Raw genomic sequence first — 22,500 nt, 5'->3', positions numbered from 1 at the left:
TTTTTCTCACTCTCACTCTTTCTCTCTCTGTCTGTGTCTTTTATTTGCTTGCCCCTGACCTCCCCTCCTCTCTTTCCATCAGAGAAAAGCCAACGTAGTGGACGGCACCAGGAGAGGAGGAGAATTTCCTTGGGCGGTTCACACTCGAGTTTTCCTCGATTTCGCTCTCATCTATACTCTAGTACACTCCCTGAGACTTCTCTCTCTCTCTCTCTCTCTCTCTCCTCTCTTTCTGTCTGTCTCTCTCTCTCTCTCTTATTCTCTTCTCTCGTTCTTTTTGGCCCTCGACGCTCGTGGATGATGTTCCGTTGGATCCCCTCCTCCCTTACATATATACACACTCTCTCTCTCTCTCTCTCTCTCTCTCTCTTTCGTTTTTTTCTCTTACTCTCTCTTTTTATCTATCTATCTTTCTTTATCGAAAGCGCACACTCTTTTATTATATCACCGGTTGTGTGGTGTCCATTTTCTAACAAACTGTATACACGACCAACAACGTATCCTTTTTCTCTCTTTCTCTCTTCGAACTGACGACGAAGATGACGACGAAAACGAAGACGAATGACTATGATGATGACGACGACAATCAAGACGACAACGACAACGACGACGACGACGACGACGACGACGACGACGACGACAACGACGATGTTGATGACGACGACAACGATCAAGACGAAGACGACGATGACGAAGACGAGAACGAAAACGATGACTTACGACTTACGACTTTATAACTTTACGACTTACGACAACGACGACGATGACGACGACGACGATGACGACGACAACGACAACGAACACGACGACGTTGTAGATTATAAACTTTAATACACGAACGATCGTGAATTATTTTACACGCGAGACTTTCTTCTCTTTGAGTTAAAATCGAGTTCGATCACCGCAAACGAGAATAAGGTCGGGGGTCCGGTCCTCCTTACGTAGAGACGATGATCTCGAGGGCTTTTACGAGAAGCGCCTCGAAATATGTATATATATATATATATATATATACTTATATATGTATATATATATATATATATGTACACACACGAGTATAGTCCAAACCGAAGAAGGAGTATTATTTTTCGTGTTGTGTTTTCTCTCTCTCTCTTTCTTTCCTTTTCTCTCTTTAAATCTCTTTCTCTTTTTTCTCCTTTTCTTCTTTTTTCCTTTTCCTTATATCCCCTCTTTTTCTTTAAATACGATAAACAGATATTTAACCGCCGAGTTCTCGTTAAGACGCGGAGGAGCCCCGCCTCGGCATGCTTGCGAGGCGGCCACCGGCGAAGAAAACGAACCTTTTCCGTCCGGGGTGTCGCGCGCGCACACGAGGCCGGCTCGTGAGCTGAGCGATTGGATAGACTCTTGGGGCTGCCTGGCGCGCTGGCAACTGACTAAGAATATACAATTTATAGAATACGAAGTCTCCTGGTTCTTTAGTTTCTTTAGTTTCTAGTTAGGTAAGTTCGATAATGTTACGAACGTACGCACGCACACACATACAAACAAACAAACCGGTTGGTTTCCAACAATTTAGTACGGGATCTTAACGTTTTAGAGAAATTATTTCGATGACTTTGAGAATTCCCTAGGACAGGTATTACAAAGGGGTTCTAGTAATTTTTACTTTTCGTTAAAACTCCCACCCGTTTGATTTTACCAATGATTTTTATCTTTTCGATATTAAATAAAGATATTGTTAACTTAAGTTATTTAATAAGTATATTGGTTAATTTTATATTTGCTTTTCATTGTATATATATATATATATATATACATTTGTGTAACAAAAAAATCTCGATTTCGATTATCACGAAGATTTATTTTTCGTTTAACGTTTGAAGATATAATTTTTTTCAATGATTAGATCGTTATTGGACAATTTCGTTGGAAAATATTCTTTCGTTTAGAATACGTTCCAAAAAGTCGATAACACATTTTTACGAGAGTCGTGAGTGTTTCGTCTATTAAACGCATAACCCTTTCACTAACAGTGCATCTCTCTCTCTCTCTCTCTCTCTTTCTTTTTTTTCCCTCTCTTACATACTACGCCATCTCTTGGCTGCGCTTTGGAGTCACGTACGCGCCAAAACTACCTTCGGTCTTCTTCGTCTTCGAAGATGGCTTCGTGTTTCAGATTCTCACTGGGAATTTTGTAATCCGACAAAAGTTCTCTCATTCTGACCATTGGAGTCTTTTCTCATTCTCTGTGAAACTATGACGCACAATGCGAATATATATATATATATATATATACATATATATATATATATGTATATATATATATATATATATAGTTAACAGTAAATATGTCCAAGGTAAAGTAAAATCCTATGTGTATATTAAAGTTCTTTAAAATTTCCCGCCAAAAAGATTATTATCCGATTATCTTTACGTCTTAGCATCACTTACTACGAAAGTTGATGAGATTTTATCAACAATATGGGACTTATTATTAATAAGACATAACACTATTCTTACTTCGTATGAAGATCCTACGTCGATCCGCCATGCCGATGAGTCTTCTTTAGACACAATTTAACGTTTCCTCACTCGCGATGAGACACATCGACAGACCCCCCTTCCGACGCGAAGGACCAGGGGCCTTATCGATGAAAAATTCTTCGGAGCCCTCGCGCCTGCGCCATTCGTGTTACGTAATCTAACCAAGAAGACTAGAAGGAGATCAAAGTTACTATAGTAATACATGTGTCTGAAAAATTGAGAGATGTATGTATATATATAAACACACAATACAAACGCGTAGATATATATATATATATATACATATGCGTGTGTATTTCGGATTCTCTTTCTCGCATAAATTTGTCTCTTTTGTCTGCGTACAAAGTATTACGCGCAACTGTCTAACTTACATGCCAATGTAATTTTAAACTTTATGGAATGTTAAAAAAAAAAAAAAAAATAAAAAAAACAAAAAAAGAAAGTAAAAAAAAAAGAGAAAAAAAAAGAAAGAAAAAGAGAAACGAAAAATCTACGCTTAAAAAAAAAATGAATAACACACCGATATCATAATAATAATTATAATTTCAGAGTAATATAATAATCTTACCATTTGATTAGAAATATAATAAATGTTTCAATAATTGCACAATGTTGATTTCTTTTTTCTATCCATTCATATCGTAACGTTCTTAAATCACTAACACAGTTCACTATTTAAAACGGAAAGACACCACGATGCTTCACGTTTCTAAGCCGAAACTAAGCGGTCGTTCTCTTCGGCTTCCTTCGTTGAACGGAGGGCTGCCTAAGCAGGAACGTATTTGTGTCCCTTCGAAATAGGGATCATCAATTGATTTGTATTATTTCTTAAATTTTTTAAAGTGTTTCAGTTTTTTTTTATAACGTTCCAAAATTGTTTATAAAAGAACAGACGCATATTATACATACATACATACATATATACATGTGCAAATGTATATATATATATATATATAGCATATAAATTATTTTAACATTTTAGAAAACTGAATCATGTAAACGAGAAATTATTTGTTTGTTTTTTATTTATGTAATATGACTTTACATAATAACATAATATCGATCTTGCAATGTGACAATTAAAAAATCTTTTATAATCTAATAAAAAATATTAAGTGCGTTCGTCCATTCATTCATTCATTCATCGTTATATCGTTATAGATCGTTCAACAGTTATATAGATCTTTCGTTTAGAATGAAATTATATGAAAAAATCAACCGTGTCGAAAAGTATGGGGGCACCATAAAATCTTCTTACGAGCCTTAACTCGTCTTTATAAGAAGGGGAGCCCGGTGTTTTCTTTCTAACGTATTTATTCGAACCCTACGAAAAGAATTATACCCTATGTAGGACGCTTCCCTTTCTTGGGTTTAGCCCCTCCCTCGTCAACCGTATCGTCCTCACTATGTTTCTTTTTCTTTCTATTCCTTTTGTTTTGCCCCCTTTTTGATTTTCCCTCTGTTTTTTTTTTCTTTCTTTTTTTTTTTTTTTTCTTTTTTCCCTTTTTAATTCTTCAAAACATATTGTTAATTTGACTTAAATGTATTACTAATTTTTGTATTATTTTATCCTAAATCTTTGATCAATTTCTTTTGAAGATGTCAACATAGTCTGGAATATTTTTAATCGATTCATTGTTATTTTATAAGAGAGAGAAAGAGAAAGAGAGAGAGATAGGCAGATTGATAAATAAAGATAAAGATATAGAAAGAGAGAAAGAGATGATGCAATTAGTAGAAACAATGGAATGGACAAATGTTTCCAAATTGCACAATTCTCTTCATTTCCGTCTATTATTATTATTGTTATTGTTATTATTATTGTTATTATATGTCAACGATGACGAAAACCTCAGGACGTTCGACGTCAGGTTGATCTAATATCTGCATAGCTGAATAAGTGATCGCCTTTACTTCAGCTTCTTGACTATGTTTACGTATGTTGAATTCTTCGCCGTAAAGGGTCGCTTTGATTTTGAAGTTTACACGATCGAATTCGTTGATTTTGACTTTCTAAAATGATAAAAACGATGAAAGAAAAAAAAAAAAAGGAAGAAAAAAACAAAAGAAAAAAAAAGAAAAGAAATTGAAAAAGAAAGAAAACGCAATTGTACAATAAGAGAGAAAATAATAATCGTTGGTATGATCTATTTGATGTATAATCAAAAATTAATTTACCTTAGCGACAAGGAATGACTCGGCACTGAAGGCAAATAATAGTTCGTTTAAAAATTGAAATAACAGACTCTGAATATCGTGTCCTTCAACTTCTACATTAAGAATATCTGTTATCTCGACACGACGTAGATCTGTCATATATCCATACATCGCTATTGCACATTGTTCGAATGCTTCCTCCAAACTTTCTCCCCAGGCATGTAATCTGAACGTTAGAAGAATAATTTCCTATCGGTCGTAAAAGTTAATAAAACAATTCTGATTTGTTTGATAAAAGTATTAAATAAGAAAATAGATTTTACTTGTTGGCGGAGATTATAATAATGAAGAAACATAACCTAAAAATGGTCGATAAAATCAAAAAAAATTTTCAGATGGTAATACTTACTGTACGTCGGCCGTGTGATCGAGATCTAAAAGGAACATATAAAACGTTATATTAATAAGGAATTCATTTTTTTAATCAAATTTTTCGATATAACTCGACTTTCCTTCCCGCCAAATCAATTAGCTAGGTTAGATTGTTAAATCTCTCTCTCTCTCTATACATATATATATATATATATATATATTTATTATGAAAAATTAAATATCAATCAAATAATATTCTTTGACGTTGTTTATTTAATTTTTATTATAATTAAATCATTTATTTATTTATACTTACATTCGTATTTAACCGGTGGAATCGTAAGATCTTCGTCCGTCAAGTCCATGGCCGGTAACAGCTGATCTCATCTACGTGAATAAACGATCAGCTGATTCGCTCATGACTCTACTACGTTTCGTAGTACGCGTGCGTAAAATTCATACTACGTAGATGGCGCTACTTACAAGAGAGAGAAAAAGATCGCCAATATATCGACCGAGGTTGAATGACTTCTCACCTCTTCCATATGATATTTAATCCTTTTAAAAGATAAAAAAGGTTGCTTCATAATGTAAACAGGAAAAAAAGGGAAACAAAATATTTTAAAGAAATCAAATGCAAAATTTACATATTTTAAGAGATATATTCACGAAATATATATATATATATATATATATATATGTATGTATGTATGTATAAGATAATATCATAATATAGATAACTTTGGTTTTTGACTTCCTCGCCTTTTTTTTTTTTTTGTAAAGCCTTGACATTTTCATACGTTACTATATTCACCAAATGATTGATGCTAATTGATTTGCTTAATTAAATTCAATTCATTTAAGTTCAATCATATTAAATTTATTTTGATAAAGAATATATTCTATTTTAGAATTATATTTTATATTTTTGTTAATTATTATTTTACGATTTATTCTGTTACTTTTTTTTTTTTCATTTATTTATTTTTACTGCTTTATTTTTTCTTTCTTTTTCTTTTTTTTTTTGTTTTTTTTTTTTTATCATTATTCAATTACTACTATATCCATTTTCAAGATATCGTCACTATATCATTAAATATAATTATATTATTAAATATAATAATATTAATAAATATAATAATATTTAATTATATTTAATTACTACAATTATTTGACCCGTTGCATTCTGTATAAATAACAGTATGTTTACGTATATATTTTCGATTATGCAATAATATATCTAATGTGATGTATGGAATTAGTGCTACGGTATATTATCATAACCTCGATGCACATTGATTTAACATTTTAGTTTCTTATTCATTAAGAGAATGCGTGGATTGAAAGGGATCTATAATCTCCAGTTGGGAGATCTAGATTATTCATCTCTATTTTTATTTTTCTTTTTCTTCATAAATGCGACCATATCATATCATAAACGATTGCTTTGCTAAATAAAAAATAAGAAAAATAAAGAGAAAGAAATAATAACATTTTTTTTTATTTGATTATCAATATTATAATCAAGTTTCAATATTGAGCTAAGTCTGTATGATTAGGAAAGAATTAATAAAATAAATAAAGCTCAATGAAAATTTAATTCTAGAGAATGAATATAAAGTATATTTCATTCGGATAGAAAGAAGAAAAAAATGGCAGAATATAAAAAGAAGTAACAAAAACATACGCACATACAACATAAGGAATATTATTATGAACGGGCAGACGAAGTTGGAAAGAAATAATTGCAAAATAGAATTTCTTTGTTCGCTTTTTTCTTTTTTTTTTCCACTACCATAAAAACTAGTTTCTCATTTCAATATAATCCAAGGGTAGCCACTTGTTATATTTGCAATTCACATGTTATCGAGGTTCGCATAATGGCAACTAGGTGCATTAAATGCCGACGTATCACAACAACGTTCTAACCCATATTAGAGTGATAGTCACATCAGGGCCTAGGTCGCAACTTATATATATATATATATATATATATATATATATATATATATATATATATATATATATATATATATATAATGTTATGACTGTGGAATGTGTCATACGAAGAATATGAAAATGTCTGCTAAATGGAAAAAAAAGAAAAAAAAAAAAAAAACGAAATGATATTACCTTTTGTTTCTATTCTAATACGATATATCTTTCTTTATCTTTCTTTTCTTTCTTTTTTCTTTTTTTTTCTTTTCTTTTTTTCTAAATAAAATTTTGCATACCTTCAATATTGATTACCTAACAGCTATTTGTTTCTCTTCTACGCTTGCAATTATGTTATGTTCCAACTATGAAATCTACGAGTAATATGGAAATATTTGTTTTATCAAGACGAAATAATATTTACATATTTTTTAATTCTAATTTGATGTATCTATCTATTTTCTTTCTTTTTTTTTTTTTTCCTTTTTTTTTTCCTTTACTTTTTCCAGTTTTACTTCTTTTCGATTTGTATTCCTCTTTTTTCATTTTTCTATTTTTAAATTAAATACAAGATATCTTCAATAACGATTAGATAATGGCAACTTGTCTCTCTTTCCGATATTTGTAATGAAGATTTTACGTCGTCACATTATGTTAAATGTATTTACGAGAAATATGAAAATATTTCTGCCAAGTGGAAACAACAAAATGATGTATTTACGTTTCTGTTTCTATTTCAAATACGACGATTCTATTTCATTCTTCATTTCTTTATGTTTTTAATATTTTCCTTTTATTTCGTTTATTTAATTTTTTTTCTTTCTTTTTTTCTTCTTTTTTTTTTTTTTTTTTTTTTTAATAAAATTTCCAATATATTTTCAATATATCGATTATCTAACAAATATTTACGTAATATAAAAATTTAGTCTCAAGGAAGAAATGATATGCGAATTAACAAATGACTTCATTTTTATTAAGAATGAGTCAGGAATATAACGACAAAGAAGAAGTAAATTATAGAGGACAATAAAGTGCAATAATTATCTATGAGATAATTTGTTTTGATAATATCTCATATTAGGAATAATATCGTATAATATCTTTAATCGTGTTGTAAAAAGAATTGTTGTAGAACAAAAAAAAAAAACAAATGAGAAACGACTTTGTTATGAATGTTCTTCGAGATTTATAATATTTAAAGAAGAGCTCGGTATAGAAGATATTTTTTTTAATGGAATATGCGTAAGCATTGAATTTGTCCATCTGAAAATGCAAATTAAATGAGAAAATAAAAAAAAAAAAAAAAGAAAAGAAAAAGAAATATCTAAAAAAGAATGTTTTGCAAAATAAAATTTTTGCATGAATTCTTTTTCTCTGACAAAAATAAAATAAGTATCAAACGATCCATCCAGCGATCTTCAAAGATTACGTAAAAGCGTTAAAGACGAAAAAGACATTTTTTGTAAAATTATTTTATCTAAAAATATCTGTTCTCTGTATAAGATAAGTATCGATTGATTTATCGATCTATCGATATCTCAAGAATGTAATGACGAAAAATATTTTATTGTAAAATTATTCTACGTAAATAAATCGTTATAAAAACAAGATGTTATATAGATCGATCGATTGATCTATGTCGTTTCATTGATCTCGTAAGAATCTAAGAATTAAAAAAATACTTCGTGTTCAAAGTTATATATTCTATGGAAAAAAATTATGTTCTATATATATTAAAATAAAAAAGGACAAGAACATTGATCAATAGATCTTGTTACGATCTAACAATCAAATATATTCTCTGTTGAAACTATTCCAACGATAAATTCTATTTCGTTTTTTTCTTAAAAAATAGAAACAACGAAAGATCTTCATTATTTCATGCATTAAAACAGAAATGACAAAAATCATTGATCGATTTCTATTGATCTATAGATTTCTCGTTAAAATCGAATAATTAAAGAGAAAGAGAAAAAGAAAAGTTGAAAGATTTTTGATAAAACGATATTAATTAAAATTTATATTCTTATATATAATATTTAAATAAAATTAAAAAGAATATAGATCAATGATTCATCGATCATAACAATTGAAAAATCAGAGAGAGAGAGAGAGAGAGAAAGAGATAGAAAGAGAGAGAGATAGATAGATAGAGAGAGAAAGAGTATTGATCGATCTATCGATCTACAGATTTCATTAGATCTTCTCATAGAAAGAAACGTTTTTTCTAAGGACAAATAAGTTTTATCTATCTGTTGGTTCTACTTCAACAGAACATGCTTCTTACCTCTCACGTGCCACAGCGTTTAATGACATGCTATTTTGCAATACAGGCTAGTACGTGAAGTCCTTGAAGGAGAAAAGTATATAAAGTGAGTAGTCATAATAGTCCAGGTTAGCCGCAAGATTTTTAATCGGCAAGGATGTCGTTCCATTCGTTCAGCGTCGTTTTCGCGATCACGATCACGTATCTCTTCGTTATTGTTGCCGGTCAACTCAAACTTCGTAAGTGAATAAATAAAAACATTTTTCTTTTTTTTTTTCTTTTTTTTTTCATTTTGTCGAGTGATAAAAATATAAATTGACAAATTATATGTATATGTATATATACATTTTTATTTTTTCATATGACATTTTCTATTTGTTTTTTTTCTTTTTCTATCTCTTTCCTTTTCTTTTTTCTTTTTTCAATGACATTTTTAAGTTTCGTTATTATACAATACTAATGTTTATCATTAAATAATTATTCATATATATATACATATATCAACGAGTGTTAAATACAAATCGACAAATTATTCTTTACTATTTATCCGAGTGACGTTTTCTATTGGTTTTTCTTTTTTTTTTTTTATTTCTAAGATACAAGATTTTTCTTTGATACTTAGTAATCCTTTTTATTAGATAATAATTTTTTATTTCTTATTTCGTTCAAGTGACGTTTTCTATTTGTTTCTTATTCCTTATTCTTTTTTTTTCTTCTTCCTTTTTCGTTTCAACGTCTCCAGTTCTTTTAGATATTAATCCTTTTTCTTTTTTTTTTTTCTTTTTCTTGTTCTATAAAATAATAACCAATTATTTAAATAAAAATGATCCTTCTTTTATTTATTCTCTTATGCGTTCTGTGACAGATCAATTATATACGACAGTATTAATACAATTGAATATACTTGGAGAACTTTTTTCTAAGAAAAGAGAAAAAAAAAAAGAAAAGAAAAAAAAAATTCTAAAATTTAATTTTTCTTAAATATTGAACTCATAATATTTGTCAATTTTTAGCTGCCGATGTAAAGACATGTAAAAGAGGTACAGATGATTACTCGTCTTGTTTGAGATTAGCTATTCAAGAATCATGGCCTATATTTGTCAAAGGTTAGTAAAATATTTATCTTTCTTTATCTCTTCTTCTATTTTTTGTTTTTTTTTTCTTTTGTTTCGATGTTCACATCAAACAAATAAAATTTTCAATTCTGAGAAAATTTCATTTTAGGTATTCCCGAACTTGGTTTACCTGTTTTGGATCCTTACTATGACGATTACGAAATGTTTGAATTTGGAAGTAATGAAATACATGGAAAAGTAGAAAATTCTAATGTTTATTTTTATGGTTTGAAGAATATAAAATTTTTGGCAGTAAGACCGGAATACACGGACGATCAATTCAAATTGGAGATCGATTGGTCTTTACCTAAGTGCTACATTGAAGGAGATTATAAGATTGATGCTAATTTTGTCAATTTCAAAATTGGTGGCAAAGGTAAATTTTTATAAAAATAATATAATCCAATGATTCCAAATAAAATATATCGAATATGATAAAAGATATTATATGAGATAATAAAAAGTAAGAGTAATAAATTATTTTTAAGTTACATTCAATAATATTTTACAATTGTTAAATTAGTAGATCAATTTATGAATTTATGATAAAAGAAAAATTTCGTTATATTTGATATCAATATTTAAATCATAATTACAACAATCAGATGAACGTCGTATATAATATAAATAATACAAATAACCATATAAATATCATACAAATGTAAAATCGTATAGATACTATGAGAAATAATTTCTATTGGATCAAATAAATCAATTGGAATTAATTCGATCGTTAATCATTTCTTTATCGTTAGGATATTTCAACGCAAGTATGGAAGATTTAAAGATTACTTGGGATATAGTTGGTCCAGTTAAAAACGATAGATGGATCATCGAACATTTTATTCCAATCATACAAATAGGTAAATTAAAATTTTGGTGTAGCGATCTTTTCAATGGCAATGAGGAATTAAGTAAGTAAAATTCTTTTATTTTGTTGTTGTTTCCTTTTTCTTTTTTCTTCTTCTTTTTTTTTTTTTTTTTTTTAATGCAAACTTTATCATTATTTTTATCGTTTGATATAAAATTAATATATATGCATATATATTTTTTTCTAAAAATAATAAATTTATTATTATTTATATATATATATATATATATATATTTTTTTTTTTTCAGCCAAATCCACAATAGGATTTATTAATGAATTTTGGCCAACGATATTTCGTGGAATGTATCCGTATATTAGAACCAAATTGGACGAACTATTTACCGATATCTTAAACAGTACATTCTCGAAACTTTCCTTCAACGAAGTCTTCCCTTCGGCGTAAATAATTTTTCACATGGAGAGATATTTTTTATTAAAGGTCAACGAAAGACGAAAAAATAAGGAAGAAAAATGGAAGGAAAAAAAAAATTTATATAAAATGATAGAATATTAAAAGAATTCGTCTAGACACGCGTATAATTTATGCGCATTCAATTTAAATGATGGTATATAACAGTTATTTTTTTCCCTGGGAAAGACTCATAAAATATTTCAATAATTGTTTTTGTGAATTATGTATTAAAATGATGTAAAAACTAATCTGTTAGAGATATATACGTCGAATATAAAGATTCTATTCTTTTTATCATTTCTTTTTTCATTTTTTCATTTTTTCATTTTTTTTTTCTTTTTTTTCTTTTTTTTTTTTTTTTTTTAATATCTTCTTCGAGGTAATAAAATTTTTTATTGTTCATTCGTTCATTCGTTCATTTCTTTTCCTTTTCTTGTTTTTTTTTATTACTTTCTTTTTTTAATTTTTTTTTTTATTATTTATTATTATTTTTTTTGTCTTTTCTTTTTTTTGTTTTTTATTTTATTCATTTATTATAATTAAATTCGAATGAAACATTCGAATATATGTTTGTTCGAGTATTTTAATGAGAGAAAAAAAGCGACGATTATATACAAGTTATCTTCATTGAATTTTTCCAAATAAAATCTCGAAGACGTTTTATATTACATTATTATAGAAAAATATTATTAAATCGTACATCGAATTATTATTATTATTATTACTATTATTAATGATATTAACATTAATATTATGATTATGATTATGATTATTATTATTATTATTATTATATTTTTCTCCCTCTTTTTTTTATACACATTTCTATTTCCCATTTGTCAAATCTTTTACAATAATCAACACATAATGTCACACTTTTCGTTTCTTGTTTTTCTTTTGTTTATCATTGATAAAAAAAAAAAAAAAAAAAAAATAAAATAAAATAAATCAAACAACGCCAATTGTAAGAGAAATTTTTAAACGATTGATTAGAGATTAATTAATAGAAAACGTCAAAAGATTTTTTTAAAAGATATTTTTAAAATAATGTGAATTTTTTTCCTTTTTTTTCTTTTTTTTTTCTTCTTTTTATTATACAGATAACTCGAAAGAAAATAGAAAAAGCAAACGAAAATATTAGAAAACGAAAAGATTGGCTTAGGGTAATAGGAACGTCTCGACGGGCACGTGACGTAATAGCTGATTGACAATTCCTGCAAACAGAACTGATAGTTTCCTTTTCAGTTGTGGCTCCATCGCTTTCAAAACTTCCTGTCCGTTCTCTCGTAAGAATAGATTGGTTGCCTCCGCTGTAAAAATTATTATTTATTTTTCTCTTTTCTTTTTCTTTCTCTCTTTTTCTATATAGATAAATAAATGTGTGCAACAAAAATATATAAAACAAAATAAACAAACACACATATATATATATTTTTTTTTTTTAATTTTGTTTTTTATTTTTTCCTTTTTTTTTTTTTTTTTTTTTTGTAATAAAACAAAAGTATACAAAGATAAATATATTTTTTTTGTTACTTTCTTAATAATAATGTTAATTAAAATAAAAAGAAAAAGAGAATTAAAATATAAGACAAAGTACATAACAAAGTACAAAAATAAAATTATTATTTTCATAAAAGTTATCATTAATTAAGTGAAAAAGAATGTATTTACCTTTTTTGTTTTGTTAAAAAAAGAAAAAAAAAACAACAACATTAAAAAAAAATATATATACATATATTTTTTATATATTTATATTTTTTATTAATTCGTGTTCAGGATAATTATTATACTCACTTAATATTCTATTGTTCCTATAGATCTTTCTTACTCTCATATTAACGTTTTTCACACTGAGCTCGACGTCTAATTTCTCGACGTTCAGATAAGTTTTATTGTCACGAACTTTTGTTGAGACCGAACCCTTCACAAGGGCTCGTACGTCATCGAAACGAGCATGGAAGGTACCATTTCCACTTGCTGGTAAAATGATCAATACACCGGAACTAAAAAAAGATAGATCGTTATATATATATATATAATAATAATTATATATATATAATTATTAATAAAATTCTTTCTTCTTAATTTGTATGATTTAATTAAAAGAAATATGTCATTAGATAATTTAATATAAAAATAATATATTTATAACTATGCAATTAAATATATATTTTAAATAGAATAACTTATGATTATCTTATTATGATTTGATGTTATATCATGTGTAAATATTGATACATAAGTTAAATAATTTTTTAATAAAATCATTACAAATTTTATCAATTAAAAAGTAGAGAATATTAAACAATTTGATGAAAAAGTATTAGAAATGATGATGGAACAATTGAATATTTATTATAAAATAATATTAGTTATAATTATTTTTCAAACAAATTGAATGTATATTAATATTATATATATTTGTTTATTCGAAAAATAATAAAGGAAAAAAAAAGAAAAAGAAAGAAATTGAAGAGAAGGAAAATTAACAATTTTTAAGGAGTATTAACCTGGTGTATTGAGCGTCAAGTACAAGGGCTGGCATTCTAATGACAGCTTCGAAGGGTGAACCTAGTTGGATGTCCTCGACTGTATAGTTACTCGCTCCCCTTACATAGAGTTCTCGCAATTGAACCTTGTAACCGTTTGTACCACCTGTCAGAGAGAGAGTCAGCTCATCCATCTGTTGAAAGGAAACGATGTTCGTTCCATTTACATTGTAGAATATTAAAATAAAATTCTTTCTTATTTTTCTCTGGTCTTTTGTAAAAAAAGAAAAAAAAAAAAAAAAAAAAAAAAAAAAAAAAAAAAAAAAAAAAAAAAAGATGTCGATCTGTATTATTTTTTTGTTGTTGTCCTTTTGTTTTTCCTTTTTGTTTTTTATTTTATTTTTTATTTACTTATTTCACTATATACTCACACGAAAAGGTTCGACGGAAGGTAATTCAATTTCTGGTATGCCATCTTTTAAATAAGGTTTAAGATGATGAAGAGAATCGATCAGGCAACTTTTTAATTTAGGATCCTTCCTAGAACATTGCTTCACGTACTCGGCTAGAAAGAATTGTTTTTCTTTTTTCTTTTTTTTCTTTTTTTTTTTTTTTTTTTTTTTTTTATATTTATATTAAATTAATACAATCTAAAGAATTTTAATATAAATCGATCTGTTTATATATAATTGTTCTTTTTTAAATTCCACATATAATAGCATGTAAAAAAATTCATATATTAACTATATCCGTATTTTTATTTTATTAAGTTAATTTTGTTTATTACGTTTGTATTTTTTTTTTTTTTTTTTTTTTTTTTTCATAAAATTAATTGCTAAATCCATATTTAGAAAGATTAATGTCTAAGAATAATATGATAAATGTTTCATGTATATATTGTAAAAAATATATAACTTTAATTTATAATCGATCATACAAATACGAATATATTAAATGTTAATAAGATTTAAAGGAATGTTTATAAAATGATTAATATGATTTTCATATTATTGATTAAAATTGGTGAAGTCTAATTTAAAAGATAAATTCTCAAGTCTCTCCTTCTCTCTCTCTCTCTCTCTCTCTCTCTCTATCTCTGTCTATCTCTATATTTATCTCTATCCTCTATCTCTATCTAACTATCCTGATTTAAACTTTCTCCGATTTTCCTTAAACGAGACATAGAACGTACTTTTCAATCGTGTCCACACGGAAGTATACTAACTCGTTGATCAAATTACGAGAGTCGATCAAATTACTTACGGCTTGATTCCGTTGAAACTATCGTCATAATATTTATAACGATTAGGAATCCTATAAGTTGATTTTTATTCAACATTTTATATCCTTTTTTCCTTTAATCCTTTTTTTCCTTTTTTTTTTTCCTTTCTTTCTTTCTTCCTATCTTTTCTATTCTTTCTCTCTCTCCTTCTCTCTCTCTCTCTCTCTCTCTTTTTTTCTTCACAAGAAATTTTCTAAGAAATTTTTATTTGAAAAAATTTTTGCCGAGAAGAAAAATTTGTTATTTTTTTTTTTTTTCACAATAACAACGACAACGACGAGAACGACGACAACGACGATAACGACGATGATGATAAATGATGCTGATGATGATGATGATAATTCCGTTGTCTATTTCGACGAGTATCTCACAAATCGCGGATACCTACTAAATGGCACCGCTAAAGTAAGACTGTCTATGCAAGAGGGCATTGACAGATGTTAGATCGTTGCTGCACTCGGATACTTTCACTGCTGCAACATGCACCTGCGCCTCTTTCGTCGTATTACCAAGAGACGAATTATTTTTGCCCTCAAATTTTTCCTACACTCGTGAAATAGATATATTAAAAATGAAGAGAAGAAAGGAAAGAGAAGAAAAGGAAGAAAGAAGCAATGTGAGAGATAAAAAAACAAACGAATAAGAAAAGAAAAAAAAAGAACACAGAAAATAAAAAGTAAATCAAAGCAAAAACAAGGAAGAAAAAAGCAAAATGAAATGAAACGCATGAAAATTTATTTATGAACGATTAACGTCACCGACACGATAGACTATGTTTCGATACCACTTTCAGAACAGTAATTTTAAAAACCAAAGGTGCGAGCTAAACTTTTATACTTTAGATTTGACATTGAACTTAATAGGATAAATAAGTGTGTATGTCTGTTCTTTGAAAATCATGACATTGAGTATTTAATTTTTGATATATGTTATATATGTTAATGTCAGAAATACGAAAGGCAAATATTTCATTGAATTTTAAGAGGCTTGAGTTTGTAAGTAAAATATTTGAAAAAAAAACAAGTAAAAGGATATGTATATATGCACGTTGATATAATGAAAAATTAAAGAATAGAAAAGGTAGATTATGTAAAATTAAATATAAAAGAAAACAAAAAAAAAAAATAAAAAAAGAAAAAAAAATGTAATAAAAATCTTGCAAAATATAATTATTAAATTGATTAATAAATAATTTCAGAATTTTTCCAATAACAAATACTATAGTATTATTTACGTGAAAATAAAATATTAAAAATTGTATGATCGATGTAATTAATTGCATGATCATTTTTAATCCCTTAAAGGATCACGATCGGTATAAACATTTTATCGGTGATAAACGATCCATGATAAAATATAAAAATCGATATTAAAGTAATTAAAAAAGTAACTTTGAAAGTTTTTTGCATTATCGCAAATAATTTCTTGGAAAAGATATTTATATAAATCATAATTGGATCTATCATAGGAATCATCCATTGTGTCTTTGTCTGTAACATTTTTCGTACAAATAAAATAAAAATTATAAAGAAATTATTTACGATTATTTTAAAATTACATTAAGAGGATAGATAGAGAGAGAGAGCGAGAAATTAAATTTGTTAAATAAAATAAAATCGAACTTGTCCTAGATTTATTCAGATTGGTTTTTCTATGTTTTTGATATTTATATCGCCTAATTATACGGCAAAACGAAACGCGCTAGATGTGAGAGTTTGTAGGATTGTTAAATCACTGCTGAAACAGTCATGAACGTAATTATGTTTTTATTTCAAAAAAAAAACATTGACACCGATTCGTTTCTCTTACCTTTTCTATTTCTTACTCTTTCTCTTTCTCATTGAAAAAGTAGTTTCAGCCTAACGTATGATTTCACTTAACGACACAGATGTATAACTCGGTTGCATTTGTACAGGGGCAACTTTCAATAAATTTACGATAAGAGATTTCAATTAATGAATATTGAATATGAATGTATCAATTGTTAATAAAATTGATGAGAGAGAGAGAGAGAGAGAGAGAGAGAGAGGAAGAGAGGGAGAGAGAGAAAGAGACAGATCAAATGGACATATTTTTTTTACTCGTTTTTTTTATTTCTTTTTTCCTTTTTTGCAAATTTAAGGAATGAAAAATTACAAAATGTTGATACACATGGATTTAAATTAAAATTATTAAATTATTTATTAAAAGAGAATCACAAAGAGAGAGAAAGAGAGAGAGAGAGAGAGAGAGAGGGAAAAAGAGAGAGAGAGGAAGAGACAGAGAGAAGGGAGATGTGAAAACATTTTTATCCTATAGAAAGAGATGGGAGATATTCAAAAGTTAAACTTATATAATAATTAAACTTATATAATAATTAAATTTATATAATAATATCGTAAAACGTGTATGAAATGTCAATTCTTCGTTGCTTATCTTTGTACCGATCAATTATTTAAAGATCTTCCCCATATAAAATTATATAAGTTCAATCAAAAATCGTGCTAGTAAGTATGGCAGGTTAAGTTGTTCCTTAGACTGTTGAGAGTGAAAGTGCGAGGAGTGTTCGCGTATGGTCGAGCACGACAGAAAGATCACACACAGTAGATCTTTTATTTTCAAAAGATTTAGACACGTTTTGTTTATTCTGTAAGTATATAATCATTAGAATTTTATATGGATCATAGACGATAGATAGTTGCGGGTTAGCGAATATGAATATATACATATATATAACAAAAAAAGAAAAAAAAAAAAAAAAAAAAAAAAAAAAAAGAAAAGAAAAAAAGAAAAAGAAAAAAAGAAAAAAAAAATTATTAAAACGATCATCGATTCGCAATGAGTTCGTCGGATTATCTTTTCTTTTAAGCAAATATGTTCAAATTCGTATTTGAATAATTCTAGAAAAAAAAAAGAAAATGAAAAAAAAAAAAGAAAGAAATTCTTGTGTAAGATTTTTTACGTAACGTACGTAATGTGAAATTTCTTCATCATTCTAATGAAACTAATGATCATCCAAACATATCCATTGATTATATATATATATATATATATATATATATATATATATATATATATATATATATATATATGTTACGTGTGGATCACATTCGAGTTATATTTAAAAACTCTACGGTCGAAAATCGATTATGTGTATTTTATAAAATGTGATTCCCTTCTACCTTTAAGCCCGATACTCCCGAATTGCTCTTTCACCAATAATCCATATAATTCTCGTTATATTCTTACTGCTTTTCGATTTAATCAGACGGTGATAATCAAAATGAAACAGTGCGTAATAGTGTTCACCGTAATTTTTATATCCTGCGGATTTTCTTCCGCTGATTTTGGTGAGTACGAAAAATAAAGATATATATATATATATATATATATTTACATAGGATTTTGTTTTCTTTTTTTGATATTTTCAATACAACAATCAATCAAATCATTCGTTATAATTAAAAAAAATTCTCGTTGACTCTCACGTGTTTAATAATTTTTTCATATATCAATATTTCAAGGAAATTTCAATATTCGTTCGTTACGTGCAAAACATAATCGAAACATTGAAAATATAGATTTTTATTAAAAATCAATATGTTTTTATATAATTACATTCAAAATATGATTCAGTTAATCGATAGTCAGAAATTTTTATATATATATATATATATATATATATATATATATATATATATATATATATATGATAAACATTAGCGAACGACGATATTACAATGCGAGTTTTCAAAAAAAGAAAAAAAAGTAAAAGAAAAGAAGGAGTGAGAAATGATTAAGAATGATAATTTTTTTTTTTTTATTTGTATCGTATTTGTTCTTGTTCCTTTTTTTTTTTTTGTTTTTTTTAATCCAATTTGTTTTTAAACGTAGGCGTACTCTTATTCCACACGTTGTTTAGGTAACGTATTATTAATTATATCAATAATGTGAAGAATAGCTTCGAGCTCGTTAAATTGTATATATAACGTTATGAAATACTAAGCCGACACGAATTCCATCGAGTTATGGGAAATTCCTTGTTTATGTAATAAAAAAAAATACACATACACATATATATATATATATATATATATATATTATATTTAGTTTAGTAATGTATATAGTATTTACGTATGTATATATTTATTTATGTAAGTAACATATGTCTGTACGTGCTATAAATAGGAAATTTTATTATCTCTAAGCATACAAATTTTATCTTAATAAAAAAAAATTATAATGTACTTACGTACTCGTTAAAAATTTCTCGTGGAGCTTATATATATATATATATATATATTTTTTTTCTTTTTTTTATAGATTAGAAAGTCATAAATATTTCTCTCTCCATCTTTCTTTCATTTTGTTTATCTTTGTTAATTCGTATCGATATTTTTCTTTTGTTTTTTTTACGAACAGACGCGTTAGATTACTTTTGAAATATCGTCATTTTCGTTCATCGTTCTATTACTGGATTTATGTCTTTCATTTGAACTCTCGAAAAGTCAAATTCTTTCTTTTCTTTCTTAAAAAAAAAAAAAAAAAAAAAAAAAAAAAACAAAAAAAAAAAAAAAAAGAAAAAAAAGGAATAAGAAATAAAAATCCACTTATTCGTATCCTTTGCTCTCCTTTTAATTCTATTAATATTCATTATGCTTTGACCTCTTTTCTAAATTCTTTTGACAGCTGTTTTTTCTGGCCTTTAAGTAATATGCTCGTCCTACATATACACGGTGTTTTTTTTTCTTCTTTAAAACGAGACGGCGGAAATATCTCTTAAATATTGATAATAAAACGACGTAATTATACCTCCAATTTGTATTGATATTCTCTAAGATTTTCGTTAGGTTTAAAATAAAAATTGCTATATAAGAAAAAAAAAAAAAAGAAATTTCTTACGATTTATAAATCATGACAATCGAAACACCTGTAATATATATTATATTTCTTCCCTTCGCTGAATATCTAATACAAACTTTTCATTTCTAACATTTATTTATAATACCAATACGATAGAATATATTTGGCTGTATCCTTTAAAATTGAGACACCCGACATATATATATATATAGGGCGGACCATAAGTTTTATCATTTAAAAAATCAATATTCATTTATCAAAAACTTTTCCGTATGATCTTTTTTATTTTTCAAATTGTAGTAAAAAAGTTCGTTCGATTTGCGCGATCTTACAAAAAAAAAAAAAAAAAAAAGAAAAAAAAAAAAGATAAAAAGAACAAAAAAGAAAAAGAAATTAGCCTATAAAATCAATCATAGCTCAGAAATGTTGGATCCACTTTATACATATTCTATAAATTTTCGTTTCAGATGATCATTTTAAAAATTGTCATCCAAACGTCGCAGGCTTCGATGTTTGTATAAGAGAAGCATTAAATGAAATACAGCCGTATTTCAAAACTGGACTTCCTCAATATAATGTCGAATCATTCGATCCATTTTTTGCGAGAAAGGTTACCGTCGAACGTGGGATGCCAAATTTTGGATTTACTTTGACCCTTAAAAATGTCACCGAAAGTGGTTGGTCCAATAGCAAAGTAACCAAATTCGTCAGCGATATACCAAATTTCAAAGTATTTAATTTTCTTTTTATTTGTTTAATTCAAACATTTAGAATTGCATGATTTCTTTCGAATATTGTCAATATTTTATTGGTTGATTTTGATATTGAGAATGATCTATCTTCCTTTTTTTTTTTCTTCCTACTTATTTTTTTTTTATCAAACAAAATCGATAAATCTGGTCAGTGTGAGATTTAAAAAGAAAAACATTATAATGAAAGGGAACATTATATACAATAGACGAATAATACAATACTACTACTGATAATAATAATAATAATAATAATAATAATAATAATAATAATAATAATAATAGTTGTTGCAATTAGTAGTAGTAATAATAATAGAATTATTGTTAACATAGCAAAAGAAATAAGAAAATAAATAAATATTTGATTTCAGGTTGTTTATTCGCAAAGCTTTCCAGAAAAATTATTATTTGGCGATTATGAATTTTTTGGAAAATTTTTCGGCTCGTCGATACGTAACAATGGAAAATTTACGCTGACCCTGTGTAAGAATTCTATCAGTCATCGGATTTTTCACTCGTTTTCGTCGAAATATAGAAAACACAGACTGTTGCTGATCGTTTTCTTCCTTTCTCTTTTACAGACGATCTCATCCAAACGACGACAGTTACTAAACTACCGGGTCAGAAGATTAAGGTTAACATCAACGTACAGATCATACGGGATTTGAAACTTCACATCACGAATCTTTTATTTGGACGAGAAATACTTGAGGGCGTACTCGATAAAATTATTAATGGCACTTGGCAACAAGGATTTTTACTGACCAGAGGAATAATCAATGAATTAGTATCAACCGCTTTTATTGAGATTTTTGATAAAGCATTTAAAAATTTCCCTTTTCAACGAATCATCAAGCCCAAGCCTATTCGTTCTGAATAGAATGAAAAAAAAAGAAAAAAAAAAAAAAAAAGAAATGAAAAATAAAGAAAAAAAAAAAATAAATGATAATAATCCATTAATTGATATGAAAATTTTATTATGATCAGATAAATTTCAATTATTATCTCCTTAATTACTTTAATTTTATTTATCATAATAATCTCTCTTTCTTTCTTTCGCTTTTTATTTCTTTCTTTCTTTCTTTGCATTTTTGTACTCGAAGATTATTTTTTTCATTTATAACATTTCTTATATAAATATACTAAACGACAATGTAATAAAAATAATTTATTTTTTTCCCTTTCCTTTCCCTTTCTTCGCATTAGCGAAATCTTTATTATTCAAAAAAGTTCGAAAGCATATGTCATATTTCTAAATAGATCATTCGTCGAACCTTCATTATAACATGAAAAATCTTCTTCAACAGAAACTGTAGCTGTTTACCTTGAGAAGTTTCCAAGTTATCCGGTTCTTGACCTCACATTCTTAACAGGGTATAACAAGATCTCTTCTGAGGTTCTTCTCGCATGAGTCGATACCCAGTCGGATGGAAATTGAAATTTTACGACATTTGAAAAAGAAAAGAAAAAAGGAAGGAAGAAAAAAAAAAGAAAAATAAATAAAT

General features: G+C 27.0%; 5 protein-coding genes across 15 annotated transcripts in view; 2 read left to right on the top strand and 3 right to left on the bottom strand.

Moving 5' to 3' along the window:
- LOC124954317 (transcription factor E2F2) overlaps positions 1-3,785 on the bottom strand; it is a 13,675-nt gene extending 9,890 nt beyond the window's left edge. For 3 of the 11 annotated variants that reach the window (XM_047507086.1, XM_047507067.1, XM_047507076.1), the window contains exons 1-3: positions 3,077-3,785; positions 2,485-2,678; positions 1,302-2,218 (exon numbers count right to left, since the gene is read on the bottom strand). The gene's annotated coding sequence lies outside the window, so the exon portion shown is untranslated. The other 8 variants (XM_047507069.1, XM_047507077.1, XM_047507075.1 and 5 more) reach the window with 4 other exon arrangements.
- Positions 3,786-3,985: 200 nt separating this feature from the next.
- LOC124954322 (protein archease-like) lies at positions 3,986-5,430 on the bottom strand. Its single transcript, XM_047507094.1, has 4 exons — positions 5,354-5,430; positions 5,075-5,099; positions 4,687-4,891; positions 3,986-4,521 (listed from the first exon to the last, which is right to left on the bottom strand). The coding sequence occupies exons 1-4, from the start codon at positions 5,400-5,402 to the stop codon at positions 4,336-4,338; spliced, it is 465 nt and encodes a 154-aa protein (XP_047363050.1). The 5' UTR covers positions 5,403-5,430; the 3' UTR covers positions 3,986-4,335.
- A 3,888-nt stretch (positions 5,431-9,318) lies between these two features.
- LOC124954320 (circadian clock-controlled protein daywake-like) lies at positions 9,319-11,933 on the top strand. The gene is made up of 5 exons (XM_047507091.1): positions 9,319-9,477; positions 10,252-10,344; positions 10,463-10,729; positions 11,109-11,267; positions 11,473-11,933. Exons 1-5 carry the CDS (start codon positions 9,396-9,398, stop codon positions 11,625-11,627), a joined length of 756 nt encoding a protein of 251 aa, XP_047363047.1. The 5' UTR covers positions 9,319-9,395; the 3' UTR covers positions 11,628-11,933.
- A 755-nt stretch (positions 11,934-12,688) lies between these two features.
- On the bottom strand, positions 12,689-15,540 carry LOC124954451. The gene is made up of 5 exons (XM_047507422.1): positions 15,386-15,540; positions 14,554-14,687; positions 14,144-14,316; positions 13,428-13,636; positions 12,689-12,943 (listed from the first exon to the last, which is right to left on the bottom strand). The coding sequence occupies exons 1-5, from the start codon at positions 15,459-15,461 to the stop codon at positions 12,792-12,794; spliced, it is 744 nt and encodes a 247-aa protein (XP_047363378.1). The 5' UTR covers positions 15,462-15,540; the 3' UTR covers positions 12,689-12,791.
- A 2,941-nt stretch (positions 15,541-18,481) lies between these two features.
- On the top strand, positions 18,482-21,892 carry LOC124954452. Its single transcript, XM_047507423.1, has 4 exons — positions 18,482-18,733; positions 20,714-20,976; positions 21,367-21,478; positions 21,577-21,892. The coding sequence occupies exons 1-4, from the start codon at positions 18,667-18,669 to the stop codon at positions 21,873-21,875; spliced, it is 741 nt and encodes a 246-aa protein (XP_047363379.1). The 5' UTR covers positions 18,482-18,666; the 3' UTR covers positions 21,876-21,892.
- The last annotated feature ends 608 nt before the right edge of the window (positions 21,893-22,500 follow it).

This window comes from Vespa velutina, chromosome 15 (assembly GCF_912470025.1).
Source record: "Vespa velutina chromosome 15, iVesVel2.1, whole genome shotgun sequence".
Classification (NCBI taxonomy): Eukaryota; Metazoa; Arthropoda; class Insecta; order Hymenoptera; family Vespidae; genus Vespa; species Vespa velutina.
Note: the sequence above shows the minus strand (reverse complement) of the source record. Positions and strands in the feature narration are given on the sequence as shown.